Below are 22301 nucleotides of genomic sequence, written 5' to 3'. Positions count from 1 at the left end.
GTGCCTGGGGCCCGACCAGGGTGAGCAGTGGTGGTCAGCAGGGGACGTGCCATCTAAGTTGGCTCTCACCCGGCAGTCCAGGCTTATGGATGGTAAGGGCATGTATCGGAATGGGGGATGGTGTGACACCTGATGTAGGGATCCAGGGTGCCTGTCCCAGGTCTCAGGACAGGAAGAGACTCCCCAGCAAAGCTGATCTGACCTCCTGCTTGCTTGTGTTCTGGGGCCATGCTAGTGATCATCACTCAGTGATCACTGCTCTGGTTTCAGGGCTTTGAACATAAGATTTGGAGGGTGTCTTTCCGGGATTTTGAGCTTTTTAAACTCAAGGAGAAATTACAGACCTGAAGCCAAGGTGACCTTTAACCCATGACATTGGGACTGTTTTTCTCCTCTACCCAGCAGGGCCATCACAGGGCCTCTTTGCCAGGGAGCACATGACCTGCTAGGGGTGCTCTAGGGCACATTCATGCAGACACCGAGTGTGCGCAGGCTGCGGTGGTGCGTGGCTGCTGTCCTCTGCTGTGGGTGCTGGGTCCCGCATCAGACCCCAGGGAGTCCCAGGCGCCCTGTTCTAAGTGAGCCAAGGGAGTTGTTAGTGGAAGGTCTGCAGACAGTTCTGGTCACTTCACAGGGCAAAATAGGCCAAGGAGGGTCTCTCGAGGAGAAATGTCAGCTATGTTTTGTGGGAGACAGAATCCTGGCTGCTCTCTGCCCAAGTTCAAAGGGTGTTTGTTTGCGTGTTCCTCATTTCTATACTCTGCCAACACAGAGGGCTCTGGGGCCTCACTATGTGCACATGAATATTTGTGTGTGTGTGTGTGTGTGTGTGTGCGCGCGCGTGCGCGCATGGGAATGGGTGAGTGTGGGAGGGTGGGGGTTGCTTAGCGTGGAGAAAGGGGAGTGATGAAGAAGTGCTTCCTACAGAGAGTGTTGTTTCTAAGACTCTCTTCTCTGAGTTTGACAAGGTAGCCCAGGCTGGGTTGGTTTCCAGGGTCAGGGAAAGGCCACTCTATTTACACACCTTGCAGAGGTGCATGGAGGGCAGGGCGGGGGCCGGGGATTAATGAGCAGTGTTACTGCCTGCCTGTCAGGAGGCTCATGTGATATTGTTTTGATATGGGGGGCCCCCAGAAGCAAACACAACAGGCCAGGTTATAAATGGAAGAAAAGGCGAAGAAAAGGTGGCCTCGCCCCCTGCCATTGAGCGTTCCCCTTTCTTCTCAGCCGGGAGTGGGCCCCAGGCCCCTCCTCACCCCAGTGCCTTCAGGTGGATCACTGGAAGGCGGCACCAAGGCCAGCTCCCAAGATAACATTGGCTAGGGGTGCCCGCCAGCAAAAATTAAACATCATAGTTGCTAATGAATAAATTGACCAAGCCATCATTCCAGGACCATTCAGGGCGATGGACGAGGCAGCCTGAGTAACAAATAAGGAAACGAGAGGCTTGCCTGACCCAAGTAGACAGGCCCAGAGTAGACAGGCCCAGTGGGGGCTTCCACCTCCTGAGAAAGGCTGACCACCCTGGGACTGGAAAGGGCAGGACCTTGGGTGAGAAAGGGAAGTTACCGCCCACCTCCTTCCCTTTTTTCTGTTTTTGCCTGGGTGTAGGCCAAGGACTCTGTCAGGATTGACTACAGCTGTGACCAAACACAGCCCCCTGACCCTGAATGGGAGGGGGAATTCTGCCACAGACAAATTCATGGGTGGACAACTCCAAATGCTGGAGATGGCGTGTAGCGAGCAGAGGCCAGGACTGAAGTGGCTGTCCTAGGTGGGAAGAGGGTGCAGACTGAGATTCTCCACAGTGTGCAGGAGCTCCCCACCTGGGGCTGAGGGAACAGCCCCTATGCCAGCCTTCCTTCTGTTACCCATTGCCTTGCTCTCCTGGTCTTGGAGATTCCAACCTTTCCTACCAAATCCAGAACTAGGATTACTGCTCCAAGAAGCCCTTCTTGAGCCTGCTTAGCCAGTGAGCAAAACTCTCTGCTCTGAGCCCCTGCCTTTTTAGCAGGTACTTCTCTGGGTTAGTGCTTGCTGGACAATGCTTGCTTACCCACCTTTGTACGAAACCCTTAATCTGGGGCCTCTTTCATAGAAAGCATTCAATAAGTCCTTGTTGACCATTGGATTGCTTTAAATGCACATTCCTATTCATCTGTCATCCAACAAATTCTGTTTATGTTCCCAGGGCCAGCCACACAGGACCTCTCAGTGAGTAGGCAAGAAGCCCTGCGTAACCTGAAGAACAAAATATTGGGATGGATAGCAAAGGAGACTTCAGCCTCAGGGAGTTGGTTGTAGACTCAGAGCTGGGTTCAAATCCCACCTCTACCATTCATGACTGTGTGACCTTAGGGGATACACTTCACCTCTCTGTGTCATAGTCATAGTTTCCTCATCTGTAAAACAGGGATAGTATTACCTACCTCATAGCGTTGCCATGAAAAGTCAATGATGTATGTAGAGGACACACACACTCAGTGATTGTTGTCAGTGTAGTCCCAGTTGGAGCCACAGCATTGTGTTAGATCTCAGGTGTTATTTAAAGGGGCCTATGGAGGAGCACTGAGAAAATCATCTGGATTATTCAGGGCAGGGCCCAGCTGTTGAAGGCAGGAATTGTTCTTGAGAAATGAATGGGAGCGGGTGTTGTCTGCCTAATACTGCCACTGGATCACAGGGTGGCATGGCTCTGAGGTTGGGGTAGGCTGGCGGGGGCTCAGCACAGCAACAGTGGATGGGGCAGCTCTGTCAGTGGCACCCACTGCATGCCTGTCTCTGAAGGCTTAGAGTGGAGGGAAGGGCTGGGCTGTAACACTTAAGCTCTCTAGAACCTGCAGGATTTTACCCCCTCACAAAATACTTTCATTTCTGGTAAGTTTACTAACTGCAAACTTGTTATTTGAATAGAGGCATGTGTGCATTTCAAGACGTTCCTTGCAGTTGTACCAATTTTTTAAAAGTAATGAGCTTTTTTCCCCCCTTAAAGCATGAGGCTGACATCAGAGAACAGTTTTTGATCTCAGTTTTAAAAATGAACTGAGTGGCTTAGAAATGGTGGAAACCCCAGGCAGCTTATTGGCTCACTTCCCCTCAGTTTCATTGAAAAGAATTTCTTCAGTGTACACACATCACAGGGCATGATGCACTTTGGATTATTCAAAGTTTAGAAACATTTAGGTGATCACGGTAAATCATTCATGCAAACATGGATAAATGCAGTTGTTTCTTTCGTGCAATCACAAGGAGAGCAGACATCCGCAACCCTTTTCTGTAGTTCTCAATCCTTTTAGTGACATCTAGTGGAGGATCTTTGAAAAACACATTTGCCTCTATGGTGTTCCTCTAAAGTTAAGCCCATCCAATTAATCAAGAAGTCATTTAAACCCTGTGTCCATGTAAAAGTCCCTCTGTGTTTCAGTGTCTGAGTTAGAAATACCACGAAGGCCGAATGGACTCTCTCTGACTGCTGATAAGAGCGTGCCACCAGGAACCCTATATCACAGTAGTCAGAAACTCTGCATTTGAATCTGGTTGTCACTTTTCACCAAGTGTGCTCTCCTCCCAGCTATAAAATGTATTTAATAATAGGAACTGCCCTATAGGGTTATTGCAATGACCAGATGAAATGATGCCCATGAAGGACTCAGCATAGTACCTGACATACAGTAAATATCAGTCTGATAAGCTAACAGTAGCTACAACTTTTCATTACCCTCCATCCACACTGCAGATCCTACCTGCAGAAATAATGCTCTCGGGTGGAGGGCTGCATAGTATGGTTTGTCTAAGCAGTTTACTGTTATTAAATATGCAGTGGAATCATTTTAAGATGCATCTTCTTAAAAAAAAAATGCAGTTTCCCCCTCCCCACTGCTCTCTCTCATTTCAAATGCTAATCAAGAAGTAGGAATACATAATCTAGACCCAGCAAAGATCTTGGAAAATAAACGTTAACATAGCCCCTTATGTTCAGATGAAATTTGGAAAAATCATCTTTCAGGTTTGAGCTGGAAGTCGTTGCCTTTTCATGGAAAAGATTGGTTGTGTAATGGTCTAGGACCTTCTGTTTTGAAGAGTTTGTATTAGGTACAGTTTGGGAAGGAAAAGTGATACTTGACAGTCTTCCATGATATGAAGTGTACTGCATATTTCTTCCTGGTTAAAATCTGCTTTAGAAGCAGGCATGTTTCTTTCTTTCTTTTTTTTTTTTTTTTTTTTTTTAAAGAGATGGAAAGAGTCTTCTGTGTATTTTAGGCAAATTTAGGTTAAGGTATAAGTGCCCTTTGAAGCAAAAAGTGTGCATGTTTTGCTAACGTATTTTAGCTACTCTGGCTTGGCTGAGGTCTTCCTAAATAATCAACATCCCTCAATAGCCTGGGGCTGAGAAGGCATGTGACAGCAGCTAGCAAATCCCAGGAGCCTTGGCCATGGTAGCTCGTCCTTGAAAAGCTCCTGGCACCCTTCTGCCAGGGATCCTGTCCTACAGGGATGACAGACCCAGCAGCCTCGGCAGAGGGCATGAGGCTCCAGCAGCTCCATTAGCAAGTGGCTAAGCCCAGCCCTGAGCCAGAGACTGTCAGAAGGGGACAATGGTAGGAGAGAGCTGGGCTCAGGGTCTGGAGCCCTGGCTCTGCACCAGCCGGCCACATGCCACCCGCACGGCTTTTGATACACTCCCTCCTTCATCTGTGGAATGAGGATAACACCCCGGCCCAAGGGTCACACACAACCAAAAGGAAAGAATTTATAAGAATTCTTCCGACAAACCACTAGAGCCAGCAGATGGCCCACACCAGCCCAGGCTGCACTGAAACCGTGGAGCGTCCAAGGAGTTGTGGGGGCGGGGTAGGGTTTGAGGGGGGTGGACCGCCCTGCCTGCGCATCCTGTGACTGCAGAGGCCGACTCTGGACCCACGACTCATGGGCACAGTAACTGAAACACACCAGTCACAACAACAGTTTAACATTTTACTAAATCAACTCACACAAATTCCAAATTGCAAATATAATTAAGGACAACAGATTCTGCTTTTCCTTTTAAATCTTTCATTTTCAAATCCATCATTAAGACAAAAAGTAACCAAAAATTAGGTTTGTTGCAAATTCATGATTCTTCTGAGGAAAAAAAAAAAATAAAGAACATTAGAGTAAAAAAAGAACGCCACTGGGTGTACGAGAAAGCACCACAACACACGGTCACAAACGGGGCGTCCTGGGTTCGGTGACAGGTAAAAGGCGCTGTTCTCCTCGCTGCTGTGCACCAATCAGGGTTTCGTTAAAATAAAACTAGAAAATCTCCTAGGTTACACTAAGTCAGACATGGTCTGGAACACAGTGCTTAACAGTAATGCCAACTATCAGTGCTAACATAAAAACATTTTAGAAGGTCAAAAACAATTAAACTGGAAACCAAAGCCTTATTTTCCCTAGATGCGCAAAATTGAAAATGAAAGGGTTCCCACCTCCCAGTAGGAGTGAAGGGGATTTTTCTTTTTTTCATTTAAATTGGAGGTGGGGTACATGGTGCAGCTGGTTCTGTCATTGCTCAGCCTAGTTGGCGTCCAGCTTGGCCATTTCCTGCACATAGATTCCTATACTCTCGCTGTCAAAAAGCACGAAGTACACCGTTTTGATGGAAGAGGACATTGTGGACACAAAGTAACTGGAGATGGCCTTCAGAATCAGCTGCGCTGCTGTCTGCTTTGGAAAACCGTTCCTGTAGGAGAGAAGACAAGCGCTCAGCAACTGGGATGCAACCGGGGACACAGGACCTGCCCCGCCCTACGAGGCCACCTCCCTCCGTGCTGCAGCTTGCCTTGGGTTGGGTTGGTGTGTGTTGAACCCCATGTCTGCTTGGACACCAGTATGGGAAAGCCCAGTGCCCAGAAAACTGGGCGAAGAGCTGGCACCTACAGAAGGATGTGCAATATGCTTCTAGAGAATGCAGCAGCCAGCACACACAATAGTGTTTTGTGGTGTGCATTAAGGCCCTGAAGTGCAGTGTGAGCTCCCGAATTTCTTTTTCCATCATCCCTGCCACTAGCACAGTGCCTGAGCCACAGCCCAGGCCCTCGATGTCAGCTCCAGGGGATGGCTGCAGGTTCTCTAGGAAGGCACTGACCTCTGCCCACCCACACAGAAGAGTTACCCCTTCACACCAGGAGCCACTGCTCAGGAATCCACCCTCCAACACATACCAGCAGTACCACCCCAGAGTCCAGAATGCAGGGAACTGTGAGCTGTTCTACTCAGGGCTACCATCCAAGTTTCCAGGCCAAATGTATTTGAATCCACATACATTTCCACTTCAAGTCAACATCATGTGGCAATTTTTGAAGGTAGGTGCTCTGGACTTAAAAATATCCTGGCCAATAGATTTCACCAATAGGTGAAGTCAGGACTGGCAACAGTGGCCCTCACTGTTCTGTGGTGTGCCCGAGGCTGCTCCTGGTCAGCATGGCATGTGGGTGACCCACATATAGTCTAGTGAAAACCCAGGTTTAGAGCCAGTGGCCCTGGATTCACATCCCTTACTGGTCCCATTTTATAGTTAAGGATACTGAGGGTGAGTATGGGGCCAGCTCTCATGGGTAGCTCTTTGTTCACTGGAAGATCTATAGTCATCAATCTGCCTGAGCCTGAGGGCGTGCTGGTGTCCAAAGCACTGGGCCAGCCTGCCTATTTCAGCTGGAGCTCTTCCTCACGTGGGGCACCTGCTGCCAGGTAGAGGGGTTTCCAGATGCGTACGGTGGGCATCTCCGTGGTGGTAGACCTACACAGCTTCCTCCCAGGAGACCCTGGTGATTCTAGACCAATAGGTGGGCCAGGATGGAGTGTGGCATGGATAGGGAAGAAAAAGGGCTCTGCTAAGAGTGGGCAGGTCATTCCTCTGGCACCAGTGCCGTTTGCAGATGTGAAATCTCAGGCACAGCTGCTTTGACTATATTCACAGGAGTCAAGGAGGACCGAGGACAGGTTTCTGGAATGAGCTCTGTTGGGAATTGCTTGGAGAGAGAAACTCAATCTTCCATTTTTTGGGGCATCTTTCCAGCAGCTCATGCTGCTTCCAGCTTGCGCTGGGTTCCTTGGTCCTGTTGTAGCCTGTACTTGGTCAAGGGAACTACAAGGGCTTCTGGAGCAGGCAGAGACAGTCTGTGGATGTGACCTAGATGAATGGGGGCTGAGAGAAGCTGTGAGAAGTTGCTTTCTGGATGTGAAGTCCAAGAACATGCTCTTCCAGTTCCAAGCTCCCCACAGTGAGGTGCCCTCCTGCCTGTCTCAGCCTCACACCTGCACAGGGAGCTGGGCTGTGGTGAGGGCCTATGAAATGCTGCAAATAGCAGCTGTCATGTGGCCTGATGGTCTGCCTAGCTGAGCTAGCCCCAGGGCAGGGCTTCTGTAGCTGCAGCCAGGCTGCCTGCCCAGGCAACTGTCTCTAACGCTTGGCTACACAAGCTGGGTGGGATGCAGTTTGATGCAGGCAGAGCATGGCCTGGCCCATGCCCATGCCATGCCGACTGGGAGGTCCCAAGGGGTCTCCATGGAACACCAAAAGTGTGCCAGTAACTCCCACCTGTTACCAGTGCTTTCTGACAGACCCATCCTGGGGCCTTCCCTGCCTCTGCTTTGGACGCTTGCAAAAGGGTATGTGACTTTCACTCAGAAAGTGTTCTTTCCTATTCCTCTACGTCATCAGTTCTAAAACTGTAGCCTGCATCAGAATTCTGGAGGGCTTGTCAAAACACAAGAGTTTGATTCAGCAGGTCTAGAGACCACTCTGTGACAACTGCTGTTCTACAAATAGCCAGCATGGACTTTATGATCTAAGCTGGCAGGGTGGACCCAGAGGTTGAGGCTCTGCAAATGTGGGAGAAGGGTCAGTATCAAGTTTTAGACCTGCAGTGTCCCCACCTGCCTACCCTCCTGTAAAGAGAGAGCAGGCAGTTCCACTGGAACTTGCAAGCATTTCAGGGTTGCTGGTGGGTGAACATGAATCTGGATTTGTTTCCAGGAAAAACCTCTGTTGACAAATCCCTCCCTCTGTCCTAGGAAGCCACAGCCTAAGGAAGAAACCATGCCATGGGACTGTGGCTGCTCTGGACTGTGCAGGCTGCCAGGAAGGAATGGTGGAGGTAATGGCTTTCCCAACATTTTCTGGTGGGCCTCAAAATGTCTTGCTGCCAGAGAATGCCTGTAGCAAAATGGAATGTGTAAGTGGATGCCCTAGCAAGAGCACTCCACACATAGCCCTGCAGCCTCCAGACACAGGCAGTGGTGGCACATGCAGCAGCTGGGGCAGGTCAGTCCCAGCTCTGCCTCTGAGGCACGGGTAGACTGACGGCCCTACTCCCTCCAGGGTAGAGAGAGTGGTTAAGAGCTCAGGATTTCCTGGGGTCACACGGGATTTGAGTTGTTGTCCCGCTTCAGTGCCTTGTTTCCCCATCCAGCGAAATGGAGTCAGAGTACGGGACAAGAAGATGCACAGTAAACACCAGGGTATGGCACAGAGAGTCTTCAGTTAAGAGGAGCTGTCTATAAAGTAGGTGGCCTTGAAGGGTCTTTTAAAAGGCTCATGCAGTGGAAAACTGCCTCCTCCAACCTCATCCCTGGGATAGCTCTGACTTGGTGACTGCTGTTGTCCTTGCAGTCTGTGCTAACAATGTTGGCCTCAGACCCCAGAGAGCTGCTGGCTGTGACTGTGGGCCTGCAACAGCAGGGGCTACACAGAGGCTCCCCAGTGCAGTGCTGACCACTTTCAGAGCACCGATGCCCCCTGGCGCCACATCTTTGGCTTCTCAGCTGGGTTCACTTGCTACCTGCATAACCACGGCCACTCTGAATAGCCATTTCTGCCTGGCCTGGCCCCTGTGACAGCCACTCTGCCCTCCAGCTGCCACAGAGCAAGATGGGTGAAGGACTTCCACTCTAGAGTCAGAATCAGGCTTGAATCCCAGCTGCTTTGGGCTGGGTGTTAACCCCTCTAAGCACAGTTTCCTCCACTGGAAATGAGGTATTTCAGGGGTCTATGCAATGATGATAATGGTGGTGGTGATAAGGCTGCCAGTGCTGCGGCCACCATCAGCCCCGCCTGGGAGATGGGTGCTTTGCATGTCGTTTCCCCTCTCTTCAGCCCCTGACCTGACCTGTGCGTTGTGTTTATGGCATGTTCCTTAAGTGTCTCTGGAGTGAAGTGTTTTCTACACGATAGACGTGGGACCTTGAGTGGACTAAAGAGACATCTGAGCTTCCCCTAAAGTCACTCCAGTTGTCTCTGTAAAAGCCTTTGCCTTTCCCAAGAGTCCTGGACCTGTTTCCCAGGGCCAGTGCAAGATGCCCCCTTGGGTCAGCCTGCTTAGTGATGGCTGGGGGCACACACATTGGATGCTTGTCCGACGGTCCCATCCAGACATGTAGAGACTCTAGGTCCACCAAGGACCACATACCAGCTCTGCTCAGCCCTCTCCTTGCGTGGGGCTTCAGCAAGCACCCCTGCTCTCAGCGAGCTCACCCTCTAGTGCTGGGGCCAGGCTAGGAGCTCATGAGGGACCTCAGAGTCAGAGGGAGAGCTGTATCTTGGGAGCCCAGGGAGACTTTCTGGAGCAGATAGACTGGGAGCTTGCCCTTGGTGGCTGGGGAGGAGTAGAGGTGGATTCTGGTATTCTTGGTGGGTAGGGTTGGGGAAAATGTCTGTCACTCAGGATATAGACACTCTTCTGCTAAGATTAGGTTTCCTCACACTGTGCTGTGGACTGCTCTTAGGCCTTAACCATTTTTGAGTAATTGCCTGGTTGTTTGAAGTTGCCCCAGCTGTAGGCTACTTTGATCCAAAAGACTAAGCCATCAGGATCCTGAGCTGACGGCAATGGTATATGAGGGAGAACATTCAGAATCAATGGTGATGGGCCCACCACTCCCCTGAGCTGTGCCCCCTGCCAGCTAAGGAGGGGCTAGGGCCACCCCAAAGTGGCCTCTCACTCCAGGCCCCCAGGTTTGGGTAAATGAAAAATTATCCCCTATTCAAAGGTCTTTGAGTTTCTGTCCTTTTATCTCTCCCCTGAGGCCAACACTTAGGAGCATAGAGAGGCTGATGGCTATACCTGGTCAGGGAGTTTCCAGGTAGTGTTTTATGCACAGAGTACGTAGGCACGGGGCAGCCCTGTGGTGGGATGAGAGGAGGTGGGAGCTGGGGTCTGGCTGACCAAAGGAGGCAGGGGTTCCATGAACCTAACAGTTCTGAAGCCCAGGGCTTCTGATCAAATTCTGGCTCTACCACGTACAAGTTGAGTGACCTCAGATGAGTTACTAAACCCCCTTCTATGCTTGTTTCTTTGCCCTTGAAAGGAATTAGTAATAGCGCTCACCTTGTAGGGCTGCTGTGAGATAATGCAGATAAAGGGTTTAGCACAGTGCCTGGGGCTCAACACATACCCATAAATAGATAGCTTGAAAAAAATAAATCAGCTTTTCCTTTTAAGCTCATAAATCTAAGGAAAGTTTAATCAAAGCCCCTAACTAGTATTCTCTATGTACTACCCCTCTGGAGAGGGGTCACCCCTAATGTCAGAGCTGAGGAAGTGGGGTATCCATAACTATCATGACCAGAATGACTGAGGACATGATATCCAGATGCCAGGGTCTCACCTGCCCCCAGCAAAGCAGACAGGCTGGAGGGAGCCATCACACAGGTGTGGTTGTGGTCATCTTCCACGTAGGCTGTGCCTCAGCTAAGAGAGTGATCCTTTATCAATGGCTGTTTCCCTACATGCTTGCATTTATACTGTTCTAATTCTGACATAACTTTCAGAATGCCAGAGACACTGGATGCAACAAACAAGCTGTTTTATTTCCCCTCCTAAAACCCACTGTGATTTACTGGCTGGCTCTGGTGTAATCCCATTTTTTCACTCATGAAAGAGGGCAGCTGTTTACACAGCTCTGTGGGGTGAGGTCTGCCTGGCAGATGTGGCCTAGGTAGCTGTGCACATGTGCTGCCTTCGGCATTTCCCCCCCCTTAAAGCTTTCAATTGATTATTTTTACTCCTACGTTTTACTCCATGAAAAATGTAAATAAGTTTGTAATAACAGATGCTCTTTTATGGGAATTACTTTTATGCTTCAATTAAAAATTTCCCAATACCCATATGAAAGGGTGTGAAATTATTACCTCCAATAAAGTCTCCTATTGCTTCCCTCTTCGGAAGCACCTTTCATCAGAGCAGATCAAAGTGCATCCGAAGCATTAATTAACTGGGCCTCAGAACCATCTGTGAGGAAGGGCAGTCCCTACAGCCTCACTTGCTGATAAGGCAGACCAGGGCAGAGAGGTTGATTCATTTAACCAAAAGTCACACAGGACAGGAGTGAGGGGCCTCACTCACAGAGCCCTAGGACCAGAGCTGTGAGGCTAGGGGAGGCAAGCTTGCCTGTAGCTCACTGACTGGGGAGGGGTTGCTGGGAAAATGCTCATTCTGCTGTTTTGCCCTTGATTTGGGGAGGTTGTGGGGGGTGTGGAGGGCACTGATTAGAGGCTCCAGAGAAGGTTCAGGTGCAACTGGAGATCTTTCCCCAGAGCCAGGTAATGGTGGGGCCTGCCAGTTGCACATGGCCTTGGCCACAGAAAGCCCTGGGGAATGGTGGCAGTGCTTGTCGGCCTGTGGACAAGGACTTCTGCTAGGCAGAATGGCAAGTGCCAGAAAGCCCACTCTGTACTAGTTCTGCCACCGGTACTTGAGGTGTGGGACCTCAGTGATGGCAGCATGCAGGAGGCAAAATCACAAGGCCCGCCTAAGTGGAAAATGGCAAAATCCACTTTCTATCCTCTCAGAAGTTCGGAAGGAAAGTGCTTTGGAAAGAGCAGCTTTCTATCCAGTTCAGGGCCTGGTTACCCAGAAGGAAGGGGCGGCCTACAGGGTCACAGGCAGTTGGTGCTGCACAGCCCTGCCTTCCCTGGGTGCTGAGTGGGGCTGATGGGCAGAGACCCTAGAAGGCTCACAAGCTGGGGTGGGAAGCCCCAGGAGCACTGGCAGGTACTCTGTCCAAAGCAACCCCCTGCCAGTACAGAACCCCAGGTTATGGCTCCTTTTGGGCCCAAGTTGCTAAGAGCTGCAGCCTCTACAGGCCAGTTTCTCTTTGCTTCAGTGCCCAATGCAGACCTCGAGGCTTCCAGAGGCCTTGGACTTAGACCCTTGGTAGGGAGGACTATAGTGATGGGCAGTGGGTCACAATCTTGGAGGTGGCTCTGCCCTGACAGGTCCTCATATCTGCATCATGGCACACACTTCTGAAAGCACTTTGCCTTCTAAGAGCTTCCTTAATTTCTAGAGCAACCCTGAGACACTGCATGGGGGGACTATAATGCCAGCTTCTCAGAATGAGGCTTAATTTACACATCATCACTCACCTGGTTAGTGGCCAAGCCAGGATGCAACCCCAGGCCTGACTGCTAAGCCAGAGTGCAGTGCTGCTCCAACAGGCAGGAACCTGATAGGTTATTAGCTGTCATCTGTGGGGTGCACAACCAGGGGGATGTTGGGGGGCTTACCCTGAGCCCTAGCTGCATCAGCTGTCGAAAAACTAGACTTCTCCAGTGGTGGTACTCTGGGTATGTCTGTGTCTTAGGAGCAATTCTGCTGCTCCTGAAGACCTTGGTGAGTCTACCTGGGGGTATTTTGGGGGCAGGAAGTGGGGTAGGGCCCAGCCCTGTTTAAATCTCACATAATTCCCCATTCCATTCCACCAGGTCCCTTTACCTCATTAGCAGGCCAGCAGGGTCACCTACAGCAGTGAGACAGTCAGGTAGAGACAACTGTGCCTCAATGAAAGATGCTTATGAGTAGAAAGGCAAGGGACAGAGGGTTTTATACAAAGAAAACTGTGGTTTGGGGGACAGACCACAATAGACTATAATAAAGTCAGACTATAATAAAGACAATAAGCTATAGACTTATTCTGAGACAGCATGCTGTTCATCTATATTTCTGCATTCACACCTCAAGATCCTCTCCAGCCATCTAAGTCATTGTGCCCTTCAAAACTTAACTCTCTGAGGTGCCATCTCTGTGGTCCCAGTACACACAGGGGTCCCCTTCTGTGATGACATCTGCTGTCAAAACCGAAGTTTTATATTATCCTTGGGATTGGGTCTCTCTCATTGTCCCTCACCATTGTTTAATGTCTGCATTCTTCCCTATGTCGTGCTTCTGGTCTCCTAGCCTCCGCAGGCCTTGCACAGAGTGAGAACTCCACAATTATGGGCCATGTGTGTGCAGAGAGACACACCCATGACTGATATGTAACAAGCATGTGTTCCTACCTGCCGCTGCCGATGGATGGAAATGCAATGGATTTCAGCTTCTTATCATCAGCCAGGGCCAGGCAGTTTTTCACTGTCTTTTCCAGAAGTTCTTCACACTTGTCCGCACCCCAGACTGGACTATTACAGTGGATCACAAACTTGGCGGGCAGGCCGTGGCCTGCACTGACAGCAGCTAGTGGTAGGGGGATGCAATAGAAATAGTGAGCTCTGGTTCACTGCAAAGCACAAGATGCCAAACACAGACCCATTCCCCTGCCATGGTACATCCTCCCGGGCCCTCCAATGCCCTGCGTCTGGGGAGTTCCACAGCTGTCTGCTGTGTTGTGATTCCAATGTGAGCTCTAGCCAAGAACTGCTCGTCATTTAGTCTTTTCACTTAAAGGGGCGAGCCAAGCCAAGCCCTACCCTTGGAAAGTTGGCATTACGATGTGTCACCACCAGGAATTTTTTACCAAGTTCATAGTAAGCCTGTTTCCACTCTCAGAAAGAATACAGGGTTCTCCCAGAGGCAGAGCCTTACTCATCTAATTCAACTGATCATATCAGAACATTTGCAGCCTCAAAATAAATGTTTTGGGTTTCCAACCCCCCTTAAGTCGACTGGTGTGCAAATTATCAACTTGCATACCAGTATGATATATATTTGTCTCTACTATGATGTATCTCTCAATCTCCCAGACCCAATTCAGGACTAAGCTATGAGGAAATCAACTGCTTTAAATGATCTGCTAAGCAACCTGACCAGCATTTCTGCTGCCCTTGTCTTCTCCCTGCTGAGGATGGCTTACCATATGAATAACTGATCCTGTTTATCTGTGGCAGAATTAGATTAGTTTTTGAGAAGGAACCATTTTCTTTTCCTAAAAGAGGAGCCGCTTTCCAGCTACAAATCTCCACCAAAGACCTGCCTTCCCCTTGCCAGATCTGAGGACACAAGTCTAGGGTAGGGTCTGCCACAGACTGCGAAGTATCATGTCTCCCAGAGCATGTTCCAGGATAGCTGTTCCTAAGATGCTCTGCAAAGATTGTGGGAGCACTGGGTTTAGTGGGTGCTGCATACTATACTTCTACACAGGAGCATATGCGTCTCCACATCACCACTAAAGTAAAACATCCAAATTTTTGGTAGGGTATTTCCGAAACCCATTTTTTAAGGAACGTCTGTCCAAGGGGTATGGGTTGTTATGGTCATGTCATAGATACTACAGAAGGAGTAATCTCTGGGTAGTGTCTGATGGTACAGTAGAAATAGCTGAGTCACAGGGTGTGAATTTGAGTCTTGGCTTGAGAACTCCGGGCTGACCTATAAAAACCTGACATGGGGTGGGGGTGTTGAATGCAACCAAAGGGTCTGTCCCCATGAGAATTCACTGCTAAACTGTGCAGAGAAAAAGACTGGAAAGTTAGCAGTGACTATCTTTGGGCAGTGGAACAGGAGTATGTTTTATTTGCCTCTTTATACTTTTAAAAATATTTTAAAGCATTTTCTAAAATAGCTCTTAAAATCAAGAACAGAAGTATTACTGAAACAAGCAAAAATATCTTGAACCCTGCTGATAATGGGTTTGCGTCTACTGTGGTTGGGGTTTCCCCAGCAGAGTTTGGTACATGGCAGCACCAGGCTGCCTCCACACCAGCAGTGGTGTGGAGACGCTAGTGCCAAGGGTTACCAGCAGGACTCAACCTGGAACCCCGATGGGAAAGGACACACAGGCTGGTCAAAGAGGTGTTTTAAAGGGCCTGGGGAAAGGCCAGCTGCCCCTGGCTGGGTAATTAACACTGTGTATGCCCTCCCTTGTACAATGTGGGACTTTGGTGGAACTGCCTGGAAGAACTTTATAATTAGTGCCCTGTATGTCATATCCCTTGCAGGCAAAACAGAAGTGGCAAAGCAGAGGTCAAAGGCACAGATCAACAAAGGGAATCCCTACTGGACCCTGAGACTAGCCTGCAGGGGGTGTAATTTGTAGTCACTGGGAATAGAGGGGCAAGGCCTAGTGAATCCTCCGAGAGCTTATTCGAACGTTATGTGGAAATTATCAATGTCCAACTTTAGTTAAGATTCATTTTTACAATAGAGGATTTGAAAGATAGGATAGGCAGTGGGATCAGGTAGTAAGAAGAGAAAACCAGAGCCCAAAGTGAGGAAGTGGGTGGCCTGTCCTCAAATAGCTGGTGGGGGAGCCAGGCCTCCCCACTGATTAAACTCTCAGGTCCTCAGGAGGTTCTCTGTCCTGCACACCCCAAATTACCACCTAAAATCCCAAAATTCAAGCCTGAAGCAGCAAGAAGTACCCTGCCTCCAAGTCTTAGCAATAATTCTCTCCACATCAGATGCCAAGTCATTTTCTTCCTGTTATGCCAGGGAAGGCGTAATTGGCAAATGAGAAATGTGTATTTATATGTTTCCTATTACAAACACAGATGGCTGAAGATTTTTAATTTGCATCTCTCACCAGCAGTTTTGCAGATGGCTCAGTATCACTCACTTTCAGTTCTTACATGTGCCAAACTCACCTCCTATAATTCCTTAAAATTTGAGATCTAGACATCAAACATATAGGAACTCTTTGAAGCAATAAAAAAAATGCAAAGGTGATTTTCCCAGACAATGCATGAAACTCTAAGTTGTAAAGCTACAGGCTGTCCTTGGCCTCCATCTTGAAGATGCGGCTGTAGTACAATGTACCCCTGAATTCTAAGCTGTCTCACAAAATGGTTTTCCTAATATTGTATGTGCCACAACAAAATAAGCACGGTGGCTTTCCCAACTCACCTCCAGCTACTTCCAAGGGCCCATTCTTTTTCCGGAGTTCTAGAACAGCTTCCACAAACTCCTTGCCACCTTTCTTCTCCAGCGTGTTTCCTAGACAAGGACAGGGTGGGGTCAGGTTGCTATTCTGTATCTCTGGCACACAGACACACTTAGCATGTCAGGTGATTACATACTTCAAATGATCTGACTAGCTAAATTTCCATCAGGCTGCAAAACAGGAACTAAGTGTCTTGGCTGAGTTAGTAAAGTGAAATTGAGAAGGGCTTTTTCATCACCAGTTACTAGCCTTTCATTGCTGCTTCACCTGGCTGTCTCTGCTGCCCCTTATTTGGGTCTGACTCAGGGTCATGGATGACCTTTAAAAATTTAAAAATTTTAAAGTAAACACTCTTCACATCATAGATGTACCAGAGATGTGAGGGAGACAGGAGATGCTTGTTTTTTTGCAAGTATGCTTGTCCTGGATGCTTTTCATTGGCATGAGATACCAGCTGGTACTGGTTTCCAAGACTAATGCCCACCTTGGGTTTTCTTCTCTGTCTCTGGGGAGAACCCCCAAATAGGGAGGTTTCAGCAGCACACAATGCTCCCATCAAGAAGCCCTCTCCTCCTGGCAGCAGGCCTGAAAGAAGTGTTCATACTTGGCCACCTTTGGACCAGCATTATTACCATGCTTAGTTCCTGTTTTGCAGCTTTGGTGTCATATGCAAATACAAAATAAAAATGGCCTTAGACGGAATTTTCTTAATTACACTAAGGATTCAGAATAATTTTCAGTAAAGGAGGGCAGCATCAGAAGCAGAGCTTAAAGATTAATCTGTATTCTATAAAAAGCTTGGAAAGGAGGATGTCTAACTGCTTAGGACCAGATTTTTTATAAAAGCCAATGGAGGTTGGGTAATGTATTTTCTTGAATTGGGGCACTTGCGAAGTAATCAATTCCTGCTATGAAACCAAGTTCCCAAACAAGATCACCAACACCCATAAGAACTCTGGGTTGATGCTCATGTGGAATAGCACGTGGCAATCAAAGTTAGCAACAATATCAGCCTTTCGAGTTTGGCCAAAATGGGTCTGAGTCTTCCTTAAGCTCTGATTCCTCAGTTTTGCACATTTTAAAGTACTTTTCCTCATAAGAGGACAAAATACTCCCCTTAAGATTCACCATTTGTCTTAGAAAATTCCAGGTGCACCTGGCACAATTCTGGTATGGGACAGTCTGTACTGGAATGCACCAGCCCAAATTCTCTTTGGAGTCACCCTGCAATGAGTAGGGCTAATTATCTTAGTGAAACTTGCCTCCTTTCAGTGTTTGTTCTGCAGGGGTAAACTAACCCCAGGTGGTGTCTTAGAGGAAAAGTAAACAGCCTAGGGGTTCCCAAATAAGAACAAGGGCTAATGGCTAGGACTGGGCCTGTACCCACCCATGTAGAAAACCTGGGGTGTGCAGATGAACATGACCAGCAGCCATCACCCAGAGGAGCACTCGGCTGTGACTGAGGGCAGGGCTTTGGGAGAGGCACAAACTTAGCCCCTTGAGGTGGGATTTTGTGTCACTCTTCATGATCTCAGACTGTCCACCTGCCTTTACCTGTCCTGAAAAGCAGCACAGGCTTTAAATGGCAGAGTCAGAATGTCACACCTTTTGCTGCTGCATGTTTCTAGTTAAGTCAGAATCAGAGGTGGCAGCTGAATGGGCCATGCACTGGAGGAAGCAAGCTAGGGGCTTAGAGCCCAACTCCACCATCACAAAGTGGATGCAACCCAGGTGAGTGAGACCCCGATATAGGTTCACCTAAACTATGCCTGCAGCTGAGAAAAGGGAATCTGGAGCGTGAAACAGCTGGATTCCACACACTGCTGCCCCTGGGGCCCAGTCTAGCCTTTGCTTTTAAACCCATTCCCTGGCTTGAGGCAGGGCAATGAAAACACTGGAGGCTGGACTAGTTAGGGTTCTCATTATTTACCAAATTAACTCTTTGGTGAGAAGTGAGAAATCTGAAAGGTAAAATAATGTTTTTACTTTATCTTGAGTCCAACTCCTTTCTAAAATATTTAAGAAAATGGGCTGATTTATAATTAAAGGTGTTTTATCTTAGGAAGAGTGTTTACTTTAAAATTTTTACTTATTAATATTGCTTTAATTAAAAGTGAAATTTGCAAGTTAAAAATACACTTAAATGCATTTCCCAAACTTAAAAACTGAACCCTAGATTGCAGGCAATCAACCCAGTCAGGACTTGACTCCTACAGACACATATGTATGCACATGTTCATGTAGACACACGTGTACTTTTTAACAAGAAACAGGCCCATTTTCAACCATATTGTCAACACTCTTATTGTAAGACTTTCTTTTTAGGCTTAACTTCAGGGTTAATCATAAAGCAATTGGCTTATTTGCCCCCAAGCATAAACATGTGTTACTCCCATGAGAACAAGAACATTATTTCATGCTTAGAAAGCAGGCATAAGTATCAGTGTTCAAAACAGCCTAAGCGAAAATTTAGGCTTGGACAAATGTCAGGCTAAGCCTGTGGTCTATTTCACTGTTAGAAAGAACTTTTGATGGGTAAAAGTTAATCACTGGGGCTAAGCATTCCTGCACTCGGATTCCTTCTTCCAGCAGTCTCAGGAATTCACACCAAATATGAGAAATGGAGTGATTACTAGCTTCCTCTTTTCTCCTCTCACACATCAAAGTGGGAGCTGGGACCAATTGAAGCCATGTAGGAATCTGGTTTATCACTGGGATCGCAAAAGATATTTGGGGTCAGTACTGGTTTGGGCTGGTCCACTGGGCAGAAAAAGCCCTGGGGGGCTTTGGAAGACTGGGTTCTGACCTGGCAGTCTTTCCGCCTTAGCCAGCTGGGATATCTGAACCTGCTGAGGATTTTTACAGCTGGGACAATGTCAGTGAGTGATGTGTGCCAGGGTCCTGGGCAAGCTTTTGGGTCCAGGTTGCTCCTGTGGCTTGGAAGCTAATAATCCCCACCCTGTGGCTATCTGTGGGTTGTAGGCGAACATGTCATAGAGGAAAAGCATTAACACTGTCCTTACTCCAAAGAGACCCGTTCTAGTCATAGTTCAGGAACGACTGGGCTCTTCTGGGTGGCACAGTTTGCTCTGCCTGTTACTCCCTCATAGCTTCCGCCTTGTCTCAAAGCTGCAACTCTGCCTCCTGGCATGGCTAATCCTGCTAGGCATGGCCTTCCTCAGGCTGCAGCAGGCAGGCTGACTTTCTCCTCTCCCAGGACTTAGGTAAGATACTTTTTCCCAGGAAGTTTCATAATTCCCATTTCGCCAAATGTCCTGGATGGCAGGATGAACCCAGGCCTTAGTCACTCCCAGATATGACAAAGACAAGCCCTTAGCTGTTCTCATTTATTTTTCTCTAAATAAGTACTTCCCTCCCATTAAATTTTCACTTGGTTAAAAGAGGAAGCATCTTTCCCTTAAGCTGTCTGACTTTGGAGCCCTTTAACTCCTCCAAAGTCTTGTGAAAGGGGAGTTTAACTGTCGATAGCCCGATTTCATTTTGGCCTGGCAGACTTGGCAAATCCTGACTTTCCATCCAGTTTCTTTCCATCCATGTCCAAAATCCAAAATGCCCAGGAGAGTGATTAGTCCAAATTGCAGTGGCTGGGGAAGACTGAATGGCAGTTTTTGCTAGTGATGCCAAGCACGGCTGACAAGCCAGAGATTGTAAGCTACTACACATCTAGCATCTGGGACCCTTGTGGAAATCCCAGTCTCCTCATCCTGCCAGATGACTTCATTGTGTGCTGACTAGAAATGTAACCATTCTCTTTCAGAGCTGGTATTTGAATCCAGACTCAGAATGCTGCTCTCAGGACCAGCACATCTATAAAAATCCCATATACACACAAGTCATACCTTACAGCAGGCACCAATCATGAGCCAGGCCTTACAAAAAAAGATGCTCTGCTTACATTTAATGTAATTCCCATCATTACCATTACCTTATAGATAGGGAACCTGAAACACTGAGGAGTTGAATGACTTGCCCAGGCCCCATGATCAGTAAATAGTGAGGCTAGGATTCCAATTCCTTCCACCTAGTTCCAAAGCTGTGCTTTTTTTTCTATCTCACGTGGGTGTCTCCTCCTCAGACAGGCCCCTCAGTGTGTTCTGAAAGCAGGGCACTATCTGATGTTCCTGCCAGGAATCTTCAACCTCGGGATGTGGCATCTCAAGTGCCCTCTGTCTCAGCCACCCTCAGCTATTGAGCACACCGGGAATCAAACAACAATGCCTTGTCAGCTGCCAGGGGAAAGGAAGGTGCTTTCTGGGTCTAGGATGATGTTTCTCATGAGTGGTCTAAGAATACCATGTCAGATTGACATGATTTTCATGCATCTGAGGTCTGAGAACCCTGAGTGTGAGCAAGCATTTGTAAAGGGTCCTCCTTGTGCACCTGAGGCTTTAAGGCATTTTCAGAAACAAGTGTGCTTCTGACATGGAAACAGATTGGCGGGGTTGGGGGATGATCTGTGCACAGCCATTTGTGTTTGTCTGCTCTTTAGAGTGCAAAGAGGTGGTCTTGGATGCCACTCAGTCCCTGTGACTGTATTGTTCCTGCAGCTGAAATCATCTGTGAACCCAGTCTCCAACAAAGCTGTGCCTTGTGGGGCAGGTGAAGGAATGATCCTGCTGAACCAGTTTTCAAACCAGAAATGCCCATTTGTGACGCATCACATCCTGACTGACAGCTAGCTTTATTTCTAGGTTCACGACCCAGGGACAGGAGACCTTGGGAAGGTCAGGACAGCTGGAAGTGTGAAATGAATGCAGCCCTGCATAGCTGTCAAAGGATCAAGCTGTCTGCGGCGGCCGACTGACCATGCACACACACACTCGGCAGCACCCGGCTAGGCATTACCTACTTCACCACCGATGTAGAAGTCAGTGTTTGTCGGGTGAACGACAGCATCACTGTCGATCGAGGCAATGTCAGCCTGTACAACTTGCAACTATAACAGGTAAACAAATGTATATCAACTGTGTTGGACCGAGACCCACGCACAGGCACATTTACTAATGCCCCAATGGCAGGGCTGGCCTACCTGGTCGATTCCAACATATGAGCCCAAGGGGCAATCAGTCCACGCAGTGTGCGCACATGTGGATGGGGGTAAGGACAGGAGGAGGAGGAATATCAAATGTGACATGTTTAAATTAAACATTTGAATGACAAGTCCAAAAAAAGAGAAACACACATGAGATCATTTCCAAAGGTTAAAAGAAATAAAACGAATGCCCCGTTTCACTTCGCAAAAGCCTATAGAACTGGCATCCCACTGAGAAGGCTACTAAAACATGGCATCTGCTTAAAAAAAAAAAAAAAAGTGGACCATCAGGCCAACCAAAACAACAAGTTTCTCCATTCTGTCTGTAGCAGTCAACTTGCAGCCTAGATTTTTTATTCTTGTAACATTTACCATTTTGTCTACCTTCAAGGGATTTCTCTTGAAAACCCAGAAAACAGTATTGATACACATAGAGAATTACCTTTATTTCCCCCCCTCAACATATGAGGTGATCTCTATCAATATTTTTCCAGGCCCATTTCTTCCTCTAGCCTATCTTATTTTTATGGGTTTTTTTTTTCTTACAGACAGGGTCTTGCTATTGCCTAGGCTGCAGTACAGTGATACAATCATAGCGCACTGCAGCTTCAAACTCCTGGGCTCAGGCAATTCTTCTGCCTCGGCCTCCCAAATAGCTGAGACTACAGGCACATGTCACCAAGCCCAGCTAAGTTTTTTATTTTTTGTAGAGATGAGGTCTCACTATCTTGCCTATGTTGGGCTCCAACTCCTGGCCTCACTCAATCCTCTTGCCTCAGCCTCCCAAAGTGCTGGAGTTACAGGTGTCAGCCACTGTACCTGGCCTTCGTATTTTGGTATAAAATGCGCTTTGGAAAGAATACTTGATTTTTCTAGCTTGTGGACTTTTTTTTTTTTTTTTTAAGTATCTGTATAAGGTAGTTGGAAAACAAGTTCAAGTTGGACACTCTTGAGTCCAGTCCTCATGTTTTCAGCCCACCGTTGCACTCAGTTTGTGTGGGTGAGGCCTGGGCTCATGGAATGAATCTATCTCCCAGTAAGGAAGTCTGCCATCTGACAAAAGCAGCAGAAGCTGAGAGCTAAAGTCATTCAAAATAGATTGCAGCTGAGGATT

At 48.0% G+C, this 22301-nt stretch overlaps 1 protein-coding gene and 1 long non-coding RNA gene across 10 annotated transcripts in view; one reads left to right on the top strand and one right to left on the bottom strand.

Annotated features, from left to right (window-relative positions):
* Positions 1 to 4960: 4960 nt before the first annotated feature.
* The window catches only part of LOC108307120 (core histone macro-H2A.1), a 65922-nt gene continuing 48581 nt past the window's right edge, over positions 4961 to 22301 (bottom strand). For 5 of the 9 annotated variants that reach the window (XM_017532336.2, XM_017532340.2, XM_017532338.2 and 2 more), the window contains 3 exons: positions 16098 to 16187; positions 13319 to 13493; positions 4961 to 5722 (listed from right to left, as the gene is read on the bottom strand). In XM_017532336.2, coding sequence (XP_017387825.1) covers positions 5557 to 5722; positions 13319 to 13493; positions 16098 to 16187 — 431 coding nt within the window. In that variant the 3' untranslated portion in view covers positions 4961 to 5556. Of the gene's footprint in view, positions 5723 to 13318; positions 13494 to 16097; positions 16188 to 21000; positions 21092 to 22301 lie in introns of all 9 variants that reach the window. The other 4 variants (XM_017532342.2, XM_017532344.2, XM_017532343.2 and 1 more) reach the window with 1 other exon arrangement.
* Positions 7952 to 21584, top strand: LOC119471832. Its single transcript, XR_005200922.1, has 2 exons — positions 7952 to 8138; positions 20847 to 21584. It is a non-coding gene; the product is annotated as an uncharacterized LOC119471832 (long non-coding RNA).

The sequence above is a fragment of the Cebus imitator genome, unplaced genomic scaffold (assembly GCF_001604975.1).
Source record: "Cebus imitator isolate Cc_AM_T3 unplaced genomic scaffold, Cebus_imitator-1.0 Scaffold76, whole genome shotgun sequence".
Classification (NCBI taxonomy): domain Eukaryota; kingdom Metazoa; phylum Chordata; class Mammalia; order Primates; family Cebidae; genus Cebus; species Cebus imitator.
Note: the sequence above shows the minus strand (reverse complement) of the source record. Positions and strands in the feature narration are given on the sequence as shown.